The 16,505-nt window shown below is 42.8% G+C and overlaps 1 protein-coding gene across 3 annotated transcripts in view; it reads right to left on the minus strand.

Moving 5' to 3' along the window:
* Positions 1-16,505, minus strand: part of LOC144798121 (interleukin-12 receptor subunit beta-2-like) — a 467,579-nt gene that overhangs the window by 342,926 nt on the left and 108,148 nt on the right. For all 3 annotated transcript variants that reach the window (XM_078668879.1, XM_078668885.1, XM_078668889.1), the window contains one exon: positions 14,800-15,069. In XM_078668879.1, the coding sequence (XP_078525005.1) occupies positions 14,800-15,069 (270 nt within the window). The remainder of the gene's footprint in view (positions 1-14,799; positions 15,070-16,505) is intronic.

Genomic DNA, 16,505 nt, shown 5'->3' on the forward strand with positions numbered 1-16,505 from the left:
GGAGCGCGAACAGGATTTGCATATTCTGGGACTGTGTCGTCCAAATAGGACGAAATAAAAATATCAGCTGCGGTCTGTTTGTGACGTAGCTTGGTCGGAACTAATGGTGGCGGGAAATTACTGGATGCCTCTGGGGTCGCTTTTGGCAAGCCTTCGGCAAGAAGAGGATACATACCCTTAATGAGGGCATGCCTCTGTCTGTCTGACTGTTCGGCTTTGACTCGTTCACCTATCTCGATTAATTCTCTTTCTTGGGCGCGTTCTTGGGATTCTCTACTTAACTCTGACTTTCTGACTTCCTTTTCGGTTCTTCTATGCGCTTCTTTACGCCATAACTCGATGGCATCTTTCTGTGACTGTCTGGCTTTCTTTTTCCATAATGCTTCTTCTACTCGCATGATACATTCGGCATCCCATGTACCCGATACGGGCCATCTATACTTTTCTTCTAACTGTTTGGTATACTCTACCCATAAATCTAGATACAATATGGCGCTTATGCCATGTTTCTGATACATAAAGTGACCTGGACTGTCCCTAGGCGGGACAGGAACTGCTTCTTCTAATAAACCCTTTCTAGTTTTTAGCTGACGTAATCTTGAAAAGAGCGGCATTGTAAACTTGAATCGGAACACAATACAATACACGAAGAACAATAACAATTGGGAAAACAATTCAGGCATACCACGACATTGGAATTACATTAAACAATATCATAACATAACAGTTCGAACAGAATATTACCTGGAATACTTGAGAACAGAAACAGAACAGAATTTCTCGAGAACGGAACAGACTAGAATTACTGGATGCACTGCTGAAACAGTACGGAACATACCGGTCCCATAAAGGAACGCATCAAGACCCGTATCCACCTAGGTGAACACTTCGTTTGTGAGTCTGGGTACCACCAACCCACGGACCAGGAGTCAATTTAGATTGGTCCTGTCTAGATACTACCCCAGCAATGGTACTCACCGGGCAGCAAGAACGGAAGGCCTCGGACGGGACTGGGCTGACGACGACGGACTTCGGACTTCAGTTACGGGTGGGCTTCCGGATACCTCGGACCTTGGACTCTCGGCTTGGGCTCTGGTCGGGACTCGCCGCGTTCCTCCACTGTCTCGTTCGGATGCTGGACCGCCTCCTCCGTCTCCTCCGTGGGCCTGAGGGATACTTGAGCAGAAATATCTGCCACTGCGCAGAAGAGTTCCGTCACGACTGTAGAGGGTCAGGGGGTCGGCGTGGCTTCACCGACGCGTGGGGAAAGGGCAAGTCCCTATTCGGGCGCCATTATGTGGTAAATAAATAAATAATACCCTATTTTTGACTAGGCATAAATCATATCAGATAGCTCAATAAAATAAGAGTCAAGATTCGAGGTAGTAGGAGTTTCTGCAGGTTTATTACAGCATAAGGACAGGATCAGGACAACCTGCATAGGATGACCCAGCAGCTGCTGGGGCCGGGTCTGGGATGAGCGCGCTAACTTTTAATAACAATACATGAACTTATATACATAGCGCAAACACATAGCATTACATTGCAGTAGGCGTAGCAGTGGGTGGAGCAGAAGGCGTGACGCGTAGCAGTCGCGAAAGATAACAGTAAAAGTAGGTGTAACTGGGCGTATACATAGACATGTGGTGCAAACGTAACAGAATATGTCATGAATGGGGCGGAAACATAGGAGGGGGCTACCTAAGGAGCCGGGACCTCTAACCTGGTGGTGCACGCAAACTGGCAATGACGTATTACTAGGAGAAGCTGGGGGCTATGAACTCTGTGCTAGGAGCAGAGACTAAAGTCTGGAGGGTCGGAGCGACTTGTACCTAAACCCTATCTAGTATCTGATGTTTAGGGAACATGTTGATATAAACTAGAAGTCATGAGGGGAAAGGCTAACTTGATTCTAAGACTGGACCATGCATTATTCTACATGTAGTGTGTGATGAAGAATACTAAATGACCATTAAATACAGTATTTCTCTAACGTGGAGCCGCATAGGCTAGACAATGACGGGAACTATTGATGCAGTTCAGTAGCTTAGGAATGCAGAGAAGGAGGACTGAACTGATAACTGGAACTATAACATACTTTTGGCAGACTCAGAGGCAGAGCCAGGCTGCACCGGGCACTGCGAGGCAGGAAGTAAGTGAAGGGTCGAGGATACAGGTGGGGGCTGTATCGCTCCTCAGCGAGGCTTCAGGAGACAGGAGCTGAATCTGTGGTCCGGGCCCTTTTGAGGCCTGGAAACGGGGACTTTATAATGGAATAACGTGCACACTGAGAAACGTGGCAACGTAACTTTACATAGGCCTGATATTCGTAGTATTCACGAGGACTGGAAACTAGCATACTAAAGGTGGACACAACTGTAATTGCGTCATTAATCGGACATGGGGAATAACATATGCATATTGGTCATGCACACATAACATATGATGGATGAGGCGTAGGGACACAGAACATGGCAAAATTTACTTTTCCACAGAAGTACTTAAAGCGTTCTGGCAGATAAGCGAGGTGGCAGCAGGCATCTGAGGAAGACATGTAGTCGAAACGCGTCATCCCATTTCTGTTTTGAAATTAAAGCTACTTAGCTGGAACCACCCCCCTGTGTCTCTCCAGTTCTTTGTATAGCAGGAACTCATTTGGCATATTTTGCGCGCTGTGTCCTGGGTGCGCTATGAGGAGACCCGCCTCGTCAAGTGGATGGAGTCACAGGGGCAGCTTATGCAATTTTCTCTTCGTCCAAAGGTATTTGGAGTGCTCCAACCCACCGTATCCCCTTCCAGAAGCAGTGCACCTGTAATTTGCAGTCCGTGACTGCACGGAGGAATTTCGGAACATTGTATCCGCAATTTCAGGCCTGGCTGTATTGGGACTATTACGGTTGAGGTGTCTTGAGGGCCCAGGTGAGGAGTCTGATTTCGGCCACAGCGTTTTGCCAGGGCACGGATACCCCGTTTTAATTTTGCATCCAGGCACCCATGAGGGATAAAGGGAGCCGCATATGAGACATTCACAGAGTTGCCTGTGAGAGGAGCATTCTCGGCACTGTAGTTTGCTGACGTAACTACAGTGATGTATTGCCTCTGACCCGGTCCACCTGGACATGTCATTCATGACGAAACGAGAGGAAGCACTTAAAGCGTTCTGGCAGATAAGCGAGGTGGCAGCAGGCATCTGAGGAAGACATGAAGATTAAACGCGTCATGCCATTGCTGTTTTGAAATTAAAGCTACTTACCTGGAATCCCCGCTGTGTCTCTCCAGTTCTTTGTATAGCAGGAACTCATTTGGCATATATATATATATATATATATTTTTTTTTGTTTTACACTGACGAAGCTGGATTAGCGAAACGCGTCTGTCAGGGGTGTAGGGGGGTTTGCATTAAAATCACTTATAACGGATTCCAGTGTGCTTGCCATTTCTTCGACTCCATAGTTGCATGTGTTGCAATATATATATGTATATATATATATATATATGCATAGGGGTTCTCATTATTTGCCTCAAATAGCCTCGAATAGCAAAGAAACAAGATGCGGCACACCAGAAGAAGGCACAATAGTTTATTGTGCACCAAGTCAAGGACAACCTTGCAAAATGTGAGCAATATACTGACCATATATCTATATCTATCAGATATATCGACGATTTATTCCTGATTTGGGTTGGACCGGAATCACTAGCTAAGGAATTTATCCAGGAGTTGGGGGTAAATAACTTAAATCTTAACTTTACCCACACAATTAACTCAAGTTATTGTGAATTCCTGGACATAGCAATTGAGATCAAAGAGGGAAAGATCACGACCCGTCTGTTTGGTAAAGAAACAGTGGGCAATACGATTTTGCACACGGCCAGCCATCATCCCATCCCCCTAGTGCAGGGCATTCCTATGGGGAGATGTTGCGGGTTTGCCGCAATTGCAGCACCAGTGAAGGCTTTCAGGCAGAGCAGCATACCTTCACTTTAAAAACATACAAAAATATTAATAAATAAAAAATAATTGTTAATTTATTATAATTAAATTACTTCCCACCATATTCCCCTATAAATCCACATCCTGCTACGGAACTAAAAAACGCAAAATGATAACTACTAAAAATGTTATACATATATTAAAAAACGTAAACAAAAATACCTACACAAACACATACATCACATACATTTAAAATACAAACTAAAATACATAACACTAAATAAAATTACTATATTTTTGCAAACGATATTAATAACTTCTATATTTTTTAAAACAGTATTTCTTACCTTAGATTTGATATTCTTGACCACAATATTCTTGCTGTCAATATTTCTGTGTGACTATATTTCCAACTCGATATTTGTGTAAGTCGACATTTCCATCTCGATATTCTGTCTGAATATCATATTTAGTGTACCAAGAAAGATGACAACCATAAAAATTGTAATATACCTATTGAAATTCTATTAGGCTTTTCAACCCTTATCAATAAGTGTGAATACAAAAATGAATGTTGACGGCAGTCAAGATACATGGGTCTACATACAACATGTTTTACAACATGAAACTAGTGAACATGCGATGGCTTCAGCATCTTTCAATTTTCTTATTAGAGTGCAAACTTGCAGACTGTTTGCTTGCAAAACCTTTAAAGGCCCTTCCCCACTGACATAGCTTGGTTCTACTAGGTCTAGTCGTCATTGATTACCCTTGCCTTGCTATAATCATCCTGAAGATTGATGCCCCAGTCTAATTCGTGATTTGGCGTCCAAAATGTGGACAGATTTTTACCTGCAGACGGTTCAAATTAATTATGTTTATATATGTATGCACCATCTGATATTTCATTACAGTATAGTTGTTTTTTTAGGAATTGTTTCACTGTTCGTTCACCCACTTCGACACTGTGCCGTTTGCACTTATGTTTTGTTTGCCAACAAATTGTTTTCTGCCTATGCTTACCTTATACAATAGTATCATGTGAGTCTTAACATTTAAGAAGTTTACCTTGATAACAACTAATTTCTAATAACTTCTCTTTATGTGTGCTCACAGCAGAAAATTGATACTAAAGTAATATATAAAAGACTTGTGAAACGTTTTTAGACAAAACATTGTCTATTTCCCATTAAGCCATTTTCAATAGACTTTTATAATGTTAAAGTATGCATTATTAACAGGCAATTTATTGGTACATAACCATAAATAAGTTACTGAACTCTTTACTGTGTGCCATTGGGGTTGAGGGCATTGGAAACCAGATTTGGCTGGGTACCACTGATAATCAGATCTCAAATCAGAGATGAGACAAATAACCTTGTTGTCAGTTTTTGGGTCTGGTTATTGGAAACTCTTGATATCTGGAATACCTTTTGTCATCAATTCTTCAAACCGGTGCAATAACTATTGTAGATAGAGACAGTGCCTTTGGGTCAGCTCCCTTCAGCTATTGGTTTGCATGTGTTTTTCTGTTCTGATACCTTGTTTATACCTTTGATGCCTTAAAAATGCTTTCTGTTCGAATGCCTTAATTATAAAGACATAATGCTACCCACCGATAGCCCTTGCACGTTTATATGTTTCAGTTTGCTGTCCTGATAACAATTTGTGGGATTTGTAGCTTTTTTGTGTGCACAAAATAAAGGAATACATGCATTTCTGAAACATGCAATAGAAATACTGGCCCATTGCAATATTTTGCTGTGTACACATTTTAAGAACACCACTCACAATACAATCTACATATTGTGACTCATTTACATAACACTCTTTTTGAGAGTACAACTGAACTTTTCTAATGCAGTCCGATCACAAAAAGGATTTACTCCTAACCACCTTATTGTTGTAGCTCAAGAATTTGTTTAATTACAGGATTATCTTTTTAGGGCATCTGTAGACAGCACACACAAAGCTACCCAACTGTTACCAAGCACTGCCCCTGATAAGAAAACAGACATATGTAGTTTGCCAATTATTGTTTCAGGGTGTGAGACGTTTTGACACTGTTCCACCACAAGGAAGATGGAGCCTGACAAGTGAAACTGTTTTATTGAACTATACCTCTTATAGCTCCGTGCACAACCTTGGTTTGTGTTTTTATTGAAAAGGCTTGTAAAATGTGTTCCTTTCTGGGGTGCTCCTGGGGTGACGTTACCGTCCTGTATTCCGTCAGTGTATCATTGTGCTCTCTGTGCTCCCAACTAGGGGACCTATTAGGATGGCGGACGGACCTGCGTCCGTCCGCCACCCCAGAGGAGGAGGGACCGTCCGCATGGGCAGCGGCGGTCCCTCCGTGCCAATTAGGATGTGACCGCCAGCCTGGCGGTCACATCCTGTATTATTAACATTGCGGCGGGTGCTGCTTGAAGCAGCACACGCTGCAATGTTAAAAAATGCATGTTTACCTTTGCATGCACGAAGCTGCAGGATGCGGATTATCCGCAATCATAATCGGCCCCCTAGTTGGGAGCACAGAGAGCACAAACTGTTTTATGGAAGCTTAGTCTGTGATTCCAAAAATTACAGGGTTCGTGTCCACAGAACACTGTGTAGGAAGGTAGTAAAGAACACTAAAAATCATTCATGAGAACCATTAAACTTTCTGCTGCTGTGGTTCGAAAATGCAACATCGAACACAGCATCCACGTACTTCATTGATATTGCTGCATTTTTATTTCTGCTGCAGGTCACAGACGCCAGCCCATATGGTTTTGTTTTTAGCTCCAGCACAGGCCTTACCACCCACAAAAGCTTCTATCAATTGGCTATTATAATTCAACTGAGTGGACTAAGTTGGGGCAAGCCATCTACATGTCCTCAAATCCGCACCCCAGTCTAGGTCTGCATCCATTCCAGTGCTGCTGGCCAACATGAGGCCCAGGACATACTATTTCAAGTAGGCACACAGCAGTGTACAGGTGTAATACAGCAAGCTTTGACATGGTCCCAAGCCCAGTACCACCACTGCAAGCTAGGAACAATAACAACCATGGCATGAACAATGACTTGGATCCTGCACCACCATGGATGGGCTCTACATGCCCGTTGCCTTTGGTGACCAATGCTGCGGCAACAAATGAACGGAATTCTGAATAAATCAAAATTTTCCCCCAGTCAAGAAATCTGGCTAAGTCCATTGATATTTTGCTCACAACTCCAGTTTGGACCCAGCCAAATCAGTCTTGACCCTGCTCCTCATGGGAACAGTCCAGCTCAAATAGCCAAGCTGGGTCCTCTCTGTACAGAACAAGCATCCAGGGACTGGTTATGGGGTATCACCCCTCATCAGCTAGACTAGCTTGAATCCACGGCACAGTGAACAAGGGACCAATGGTACCACAGGGCAGGTAGATCGCAGTGGCTGGGTGAGTTCATATGACTTGAGTAACTACACAAATTGCAAAGAATCACACATAGCAACACACAATGGAAATGCTTGAGTAGGAGGGTCCGGTTATCCTGTTCCTGTGCCACTCTACATACACTACTTATTGGAGGCACAACACAGAGCAGAGAGTGTTCCTGAGTGGGGGAGGGAAGGGTTGTGTGCCCACAATGTGGGGAAGGGGAGTGGTAGTTTTAGATTTGGCATCCTTGGCATGGTTTCCCCTGACTTTTTGCCTCTACCTCCTTATTTTAATGGTATGCTGGATTTAGTTATTGCTGTCTTAGATGCTTTGGGCACTTTGCCACTGCTGATCAGTGTCAAAGTTCAAGTGCTCCATGTATAAACTGTTGTTATAATTGGTTATCCATAATTGGCATATTTGATTTACTGATAAGTCCCTAGTACAGTGCACTGTGTGTGCCTAGGGCTTGTAAATCAAATTATACTAGTGGGTGTGCAGCACTGATTGTGCCCCCACACAAGTAGCCTTTCAAATGTATCTCAGACCTGCCACTGCAGTGTCTGTGCACACAGATTTCAACTGACATGTTGCCCTGGCAAATGCACCCACTTTCCCGGGCCCCACCTTCCCTTTTCTAACATTTAAGGCACCCCCCTCAGGTAGGCCCAAGGAGGGGTTGTGGGCTAGCTCGCGATTTGCCTTTGGCAGAACATTTGAAGCACAATAAGACCTTTCACAGGTTTGTCGCCCACTTCTTCTGGCCCTAAATTTAAAGGGACAATGATACTCATTGTAGGTCTTGTCAGACTTGCCAGGCAAGCGGCAAGAGAGGGTGGAAGTGTAAGGCCCCCCTCCAACCTTTCCCGATGGCGAGCACCCTGTCCGAGCGGGTGAGCCTTGATATTATGGAGCACTGGAACCCAAGACTTCAAAAGGCAATAAGTATATCTTGGTCTTGGTGGGCCATGCCACCCGGTACCCGGAAGCTGTCCCTCTCAGGACAACCTTGGCCCCTGTGGTGAGCTGTGTATTGATGGGGATCTTTTCCTGTGTGTTGTTACCCAGAGAGGTGGTATCTGACCAGGGTAACAACTTCATATATAGGTATATGATGCCTCTGTGGGAGGAGTGTGGTGTAATGAACAAATTCACCACTCCTTACCATCCCCAAGGAGATAGGTTGGTTGGGAGAGTGAACCGAACCCTGAAAAGCATAATAAAGCGTCTTACAGAACCCATGAGATGTATGTGGGACATCATCTTACCATGCTTGTTGTTTGCCAACAGGGAGGTATTGCAGAAATCCTTAGGGTTCAGTCCCTTTGAATTGCTGTATGAACACACTGTGAAGGAGGGCTGGGAGAAAACTCCCGTAAGACTCCCCAGAATGTATTTAGCTTCATGCTGGCCTCGCCCAGGCAAACCTAGAAGTCAGCCAGGAGGAAATGAAACATTGGTATGACCAAAATGCCACTCTGGGAGAGTGTCAACCTGGCCAAAAAGTGTGGGTGATGGCACCAGTGGAGCATTGTGCGCTGCAAGACAAGTGGACTGGGCGACTTGAGGTGGTGGAGTGCAAGAGTGAAGTCACCTACTTGATAAACTTGCAGACTCCTAGGAACCCCTTAAGGGTCCTGCATGTAAATCACCTCAAACCTCACTTTGAGAACCCCAAATTGTTGAGTGGGTCCATCTCCCTACAGGGAATGGACATTATGGTGGAACACACCCCGGTACAGAACACATCAATGCTGATGGTCTGTCCAGATTCTTCCACCTTAGTGATGAGAACTCCCAAGAGGGTGGGTAGTTCTCCCCACTTTTCAGCTGGATGGAACACGTGTTAGACTTGTCATCCTGGGCGTGGTTTCCCCTGACTTTTTGCCTCTACCTCTTGTATTTTGACGGTATGCAAGATTTTGTTTTTGCTGGCTTAGATGCTTTGAGCACTTTGCCACTGCTGATCAGTGTCAAGTGCTCCTTGTGTAATCTATTGTTATACTTGGTTACCCATGATTGGCATATTTGATTTACTGATAAGTCCCTAGTACAGTGCACTGTTTGTGCCCAGGGGTTGTAAATCAAATGACATCATTGGCCGGCAGCACTGATTGTACTACCCTCACAAGTAGCCTTTAAAATGTATCTCCGACCTGAGACTGCAGTGTCTGCATGCGTACGTTTGTATTGAGGATGACAGTACCCTCAGTCCAGCACCAGGAATAAATGAGTCCCTTCCATGAGTGGAGAGACTCATGAAGGTATCATACCGGGTATTTGTTCATTGGCTTGAACTGGAGTGAGAGTACTGCAGTGTAGGCATCAAAAGCATGTTCCTGTGAAGGAAGTGGGCATCAGGCAGGATTTGGACAACTTTGGAGGAATAGAAAATCATACAGCTAGAGGGAGAGGCTGGCCCAGCCATCGATGCACAAGAGTCAGGCTGGAAGAGGGGCAGACTGGCACAGCTTTGGAGGAAAATGAAGACTGCTTTCTGGCCGAGGTTTGCAGATTTCCCAATCCTCAAGGGGACAGAGAGCTGCTACAAGTGAGTGTCTATAGACTGAGCTCACCATGTACAGGTGCTTTCATTCAGTGGCAACATGACATATCCGTTGGTCCTCTTTCAAAGTCTTAATTCTTAGCATATTGGGGGCATCAATCGCATGATACTGTCCACCTCAAACAAAATGCTTACCCTGGCATATATTGGTGGCAATTCTTATCATGCTGTGAGTATGTGCCACAAGACTGATAATCATCCTTCCTGTTGCCAATAATAGCTTAATAACGTAATAGCATAATAATGGTAATGGGCACAAGTCACCTGCCTGTTTTTGTTATGAGCTTGGCCAACCCTATAATGCTGGTGATTTTTGGCCTATTATTTGCATCCATTGTATGATGGTGCCGACTACTTGTTTAATGCTGGTCACAACAGAATGGTGCTAATTATTGGCCTGGTGCTGGCAGCCTCTGCCTGATGGTGTCCACCCCTGGTCTAATGCTGATCTGGACAGAATAGTGGTAATTCTTGGCATACTGTGAACATCCTTTACACAATGACACCCACCAAGTGTATAATGCTGGCCCTACCTTAATGGTGGTAATTCCTGGCCACCAGTGGGAACCATGGCATAACGATGACAGTCCTTGGTATACTACTGGTCCTAGCATTATGTATGTATAATGTATGTATAACCCACTTATAAAGCGCTACTGTCACCCGACGGGCATCCTGGCGCTGTGATCAAGCAGATCCCCAAACACAGTTAAAGCCTTATCAGCAAAAGGAGAATCTATACTAATCTAGGGAACAGGTGTGTTTTTAATTCTTTTTTAGTGATACTTATATTCAGATTGTGGGTGTCCATGGAATGAGATTGTGATACATGGGAATTCCAAGCAGAATATGCATATGTGGCAGTATGGCATGTGGGCACTTGATGAAAATGATACATTGAGGTTTGGGTACTAAGCGTGTATTTAATAAAAATTTAAAGTTGATATTTCGAGACAAATCGTTTTTCCCCCATGAAGAGCATTTGTTTGAGGGCTCTGAGTTTTTTTCCTAAGAGCAAAGTGCATGTTTGTTAATTAAAAATGTATATTCATTGAAAATGGCAAGCTGATTTTTAGTTGAAAGAAAATCACTAGCCATGTTTAAAACCCGGTTCTGTAAAGTTAGTGTTGTCAGCTGCACAAATCTGTTCCCGTAACCTGAGCAACAGCACTGCTGTATGAATCTATAGAATATGTCTAACTTTGTTGTACCACAGGAAATTGTAGATTTGTTTAATGGTTTTATTTTTCCATGCTTCCTCTGCCAAGGAGATTCTCAGTAAAACATTATTTATAGCTGAGAGTCCACTTTAAATGGCCTGATGAGAAAAATTAAAGGAAGTTAAGTGTAGATAGAAGCAATTATAAATTGGAAGCCATGTGAAATTGCATATTCTAAACTACTTGTGTCACTGTTGGCTTTTTGAATTTTTTAAAATAACTTTTGCAGAAAAAAACACAAATTTGCTGCAATTTTCTTAAATGTATCCTAGGGCAGCCGAACCTACAACCCTCCTAGGAAAGATCAGGCTTACTTGGCACACCATGAAAGTATTGGAAAATGTCATAAATGTCTTTCATAACCCATTGTTTTAAGCACATTTTATGACATTTGTAGTGTAAAATGACATTTTTTTTCAGAATATTCCCTGGGGAAGAACACACCTAAACCTTTTGGGGAAACAAAGGCTTGCTTGCTTTGTTTGCTTGCTGCAATTCAGTTCAAGCATTATGCTCACCACTTTCAAAGATCACCAGCCGCCACTCATCTGGCATGCTAGATTTTATACAGTTTAGTTCTGTGGCTTGTGCATGAAACCTTAGGATTTATGTCTATTAGATATGTGAGGCTTCATTCTATTGTATGACCTGTCTGCACCGGTAGTGGCCCATGTAGGTAAGAGCAGTGGGGTCTAGTTGAGGGGGGTGATTCGACAGAGGACCACAAAGGAAAATTAAATAAATAATTTTTCCCTCGTCGCCATCTGTCGAAATCCCCCCCCCCCCCCCAACTTAGCCCTATTGTCCCACCGCTCTTACCTGCACGGACCGCTGCAGGTCTGCACACCCTGAAAATTAAAGAAATTTTCAAGAACTGATTGGAGTCCCTCTCCTCCAGAGACATCTGAAACAAAAATGCTTCAGGCAGTGTTCATGCACTATTAGGCTTTGCTAGAGGTTGAAGTAGGATGCACCAGGTTTATCAGTGGGTAGCATCCTCCAGAAAAGAAATTGGGCCCTAGCACTGATTACTTTGCAATTAGGCACTGGTGTTCAACATTCCTGCATTATCACAAGTATGTAGGAAGGATAGACACATTATATATATGAGCACCTGGGAAGTGTGACCTTGCTGCAATGGCCAGGGAGTGCATTGGGAGCCTCCTGCCGGCCCGCCCAGAATCTGCTGACATCCTGCCGTATCAAAGTTAAGGATGGGCGAAGTTGGCAGAGTTCTACTACACGGAATTCCACAAAGGTGAACTTTGCTCCCACAAAGTTGAACTTCGCTCCTTCGGACTCCCAATTAATAAAACAGAAACTTCATGTACTTTTGATAAAATAACAAGTTTCTCTGTCTTTACATGCTAAAATACATATAGTCATTTCACAAAAGTGAAAATGAAAATTTAGCAAGCAGTGAGAGAGGTGATGCTTTTGGGATCCTCCCTAACCTAGGGAGAGAACCAAGCAGATGCCTTGAAAACACAGAGCACATCTTGCTGAATGATTCAGAGGTGGTCCCATCCTTTTAGTACCACCCCAAGCACAGTTATGGGCAAAAATACAATCCCAACCAAAGGCCTTGCAAAGCATTATGGGACGAGATTAGCAGTGGGCAGTGAATATTATAGTATCCAATATAAAAATGACTCTACAAAGAGCTGCAGTTCAACTAGTCATTACTAGGTGTCCCTCACGAGTCAAATGCAAAAGCATTGAAATTATTACATCAAGCTGCAGTTCTACTAGTTGTTACTAGGTGTCCCTCACCAGTCAAATGCAAAAGCATTGAAACCCTTTCATGGAGCTGCAGTTCCACTAATCGTTACTAGGTGTCCCTCATGAGTCAAATGTTCAAGGCATCTGCTTGGTACTCCCCCTAGGTTAGGGGGACCCCAAAATCATCAACTAGCTCATTGCCTAATATTTTTCATTTCCAAAGTTAACTTTTGTGAATTGGTTATATGTTTTTAGCATGTAAATATGTTTTATCAAAGCATTTGTGGGTGAAGTTTAGTAGCTGACTCCGCTACGGAGTTTTTGCCTGAATTCTGTGCTTTTAATGCAATGCGTAGTTAACAAATCTCCCCAAGCAACAGATTCAAGAGCACTACAGATAGAGCCGAGAAAGTGAAACAGAAACAGTGGGTGGGCAGTGGACAGCAAGGGAACTCCATGTGGGACCAAACTCACTCACTCAAGATGGCAGGAACGGGGGCTGCCGCAATACATGAAAAGAAAGTAGCCAGTACATGGGGTGGTTGAGCAATCAGGCAAGCAAATACAGAGATTAATAAGGAACCCTGAAAGAGCAGGCGATACACAATTATGTTTGCGACTCGGGCGCATTGCTGTATCCTCACAAATAAGAAAGGCATCCTGAAGTAGAAAGCTGAAAATTCAGACGGTCCAAACACCACAAATAAAGAAAATGAAATGTTATACTTTCTTGACAATTAGAACTAAGGCACAGTGCCCATCTCTGCATTTGCATAGAGTGTTTGAGATGAAAATCTATACCGTTACCACTGCTGTAACGTCCTAAACTTAGAGAAGCATGCCTACCACACCAATAGAAAACTAGCTGTGACCACAGTAAATGGAAGGCCTGTTCTGCTGCAGGTGACTTATGACATAGAAATGTACATACGCTTCTTCCTAACAAATGAAGGCAGTGCCATTTAATAACAGTCTGGATTATTCTGAGCAGGGCCGCCATTAGCACTGCTGGTGCACAGTGCAACAATAATTTTTGACCCCCCCCCCCATGACCGCATTCTTGGATTCCTTCACTACCACCACCGGGCAAAACTAGCCCTCATCTTTCCATAGCCCCTCTCTCACATACATTTCATTTGTTTAAAGCACCAGTAGAGGCTGGATTTACTAATAAGAATGTAAATCTACCCAAGTGAGCCCTTTTATCAATATTAGGAATAGATAATGAAAGACTTGGGAAAATAAATAACGTTCTAACCTATATATACTGCAGTTTGCATGCAGTTCTTTGATGACAGTTAGTAATGGTCACTGTTCTATATTAGGGTTGTATCTCGTGAACTGCTGTAACAAAAGGAGCTCTGTGGCAAAAGCAGTAATCCACTCAGCTATCCACATAAAATACAGAGCTGTTCTCTGCAGCAGGCATATTAACCCTCAGTGCTACTGTATGGCGAGTAGAAACTGCCCCTAGACAAAACTCTGCTCTCTCTCTCTAGCAGGAACATCAATCACAAGAGGTATCTTGACATTTTTATTGTTGCCTGAAAGCAAGAGGCGCAAGGAAGTCTGCAACAGATGTTTTTAAATCGTAAGTAATTGCTAAACTTAGTGCGAGCCCCGGAGGTCAGTGCCCCACACCCCAGGTTAGCGCCCAGCGAGCGCACCAGGCGCACCGCCCTCAAGCCGACCCTGAGTCTGAGTGACAGGTATAATTTGACACATTCAATAACATTTGTTAGAGACATAAACTCTCAACAACTATTTTCGGATTCAGTCTTCAATTTTTTTATATTTATCACAAACTTTATATACATACCCTAAACGTAAAGATTCGCTATTATTTTAATACTGGAAAGCATTATATAATGTAGAAAAATAGTTTTTAAGTACACTTCATAGATAAAGAATCGTAAAAATCAATCAATAGTGTCACGCTGCTGCACTTACAGCCTACGTCAATGTAAATTCCACAGATGTTGCGGGTGTTTCCACAGTCTAGAGAGCAGGTGAATGTGATTTTACCAACTGTGAGATTGCTAGCATTGATAGTTTTTGCATTCCAATCCTCACATATTGTCGATTGTGGAATCCCATGTCTGTTATTTATGGTAATACTTCTGCATGTTTTCAACTGGTTAGTAGAACACGAAATTGTGATGCTTGAACCAACTGGTGCCACGGAAGTACTGGCAGTCACAAGCACGTCCCCACATCTGTCTTCAAAAGAGAAAAAAAGATGCTGGTTGTTACAATACAAAAAGGCAGTTCCATAAACAATATTAATGAGAATGACAAAGAGACTTTGGCAATGATTTCTCTTTAGATGGCATAGATGGAAGATATCATTTTCTACAATAATACAATAATGTATATGATTGGACCACGAGTTGTAAAATCTGATTTGGCTCGTTTAAAATATTCACACTTTCAAGGTAAGTCCTTTCATTGATATACGTTTAATCAGTGGAGATAAATTATTTTTAACAAACTTCAGCGGGCGCATGAGAATACTGTGTTTAAAGTACAGGGTTAAACGTGTATTTGAGAAGATCAATGTTGTTAATCGAAAAAGGAGCTGTAGGTATGTCAAGGATAAGATGCAAAAAGAAGATGTTTTTATTAGTATGTTATATTCTCCCAATAGAGAGACAAAGTTGAGCAAGACACAATTGTTTTCTTAAATTCGTGTTTCTCAACCCGGTAAATAAAATCACACCAGTTGATATAATACATAATTTTTGCCACATGACAAAATTGTATTTTGCATGTTTTATACCTTCTATTGCATTCGACAGCAACAATAGCAGTTGATAGGTAAATGAACTACTAGGTAAGCATCAGTTCCTTATAAATGAGAGGTTGAACGTTAACCTGAGTTAATAGATGAAAACATTACCAAGCAACTTCATAACTAACACATTAGGGGACAGATGTATGACCCGCCAATTAGCGAGTCGCAAATTGCATCGTATTTGCAACTTGCAGTTTGCGCCTCGCTAATTGGAATGCTCCACAGTATCTCAGACACTGTTTGCAATTCCTAATGGAACCACAATTTGCATGCCTCATTAATATTAATGAGGCAGGCGAAATTTGCGACCCCTTTAGGAATGGCTAGCATTAACAGGGATGGTGGCCTGCTGGGGTCAGCAGACCACCATGTCTGTGACTGCTTTTTTAATAAAGCAGTTTTTTTTTTAATGCAGCCCGTTTTCCTTAATGGAAAAAGGGAGGCATTTAAAGAAGAAAAATGAAACTTTTCAGTTTCATTTTTTAAGGGCAGGCAGTGGTCTCTGGGACCACTGCCTGCTCTTAAAAAATATTTTCCCACATACTCCCATTCCCCTTTGCGAGTGGTTTACCACCTACTTGAAGTAGGTGGTAAACTGTGAGTGTTTTGCGTCCGCAAATGCGTCCGCAAAACATTAGTACAAAGCATGTTGACTCGCTATTAGGAAGGGACGCCCCTTCCTGATAGCGAGTGTCGCAAATGTTATTTTGCGAGTCAGTAACTTGCAAACTAGCATTTGTAGTTTGTACATGCTATTGCTCTTTTGCAGTTGCAAAAAGGGTCGTACATCTGGACTTAAGTTTTGGATGATAAGCAGCTACCGTGGAAATATTACCCATTCCAAGTTTTAAAATCCTTCATT

Source organism: Lissotriton helveticus, chromosome 1_2 (genome assembly GCF_964261635.1).
Source record: "Lissotriton helveticus chromosome 1_2, aLisHel1.1, whole genome shotgun sequence".
In the NCBI taxonomy this organism is placed as follows: domain Eukaryota; kingdom Metazoa; phylum Chordata; class Amphibia; order Caudata; family Salamandridae; genus Lissotriton; species Lissotriton helveticus.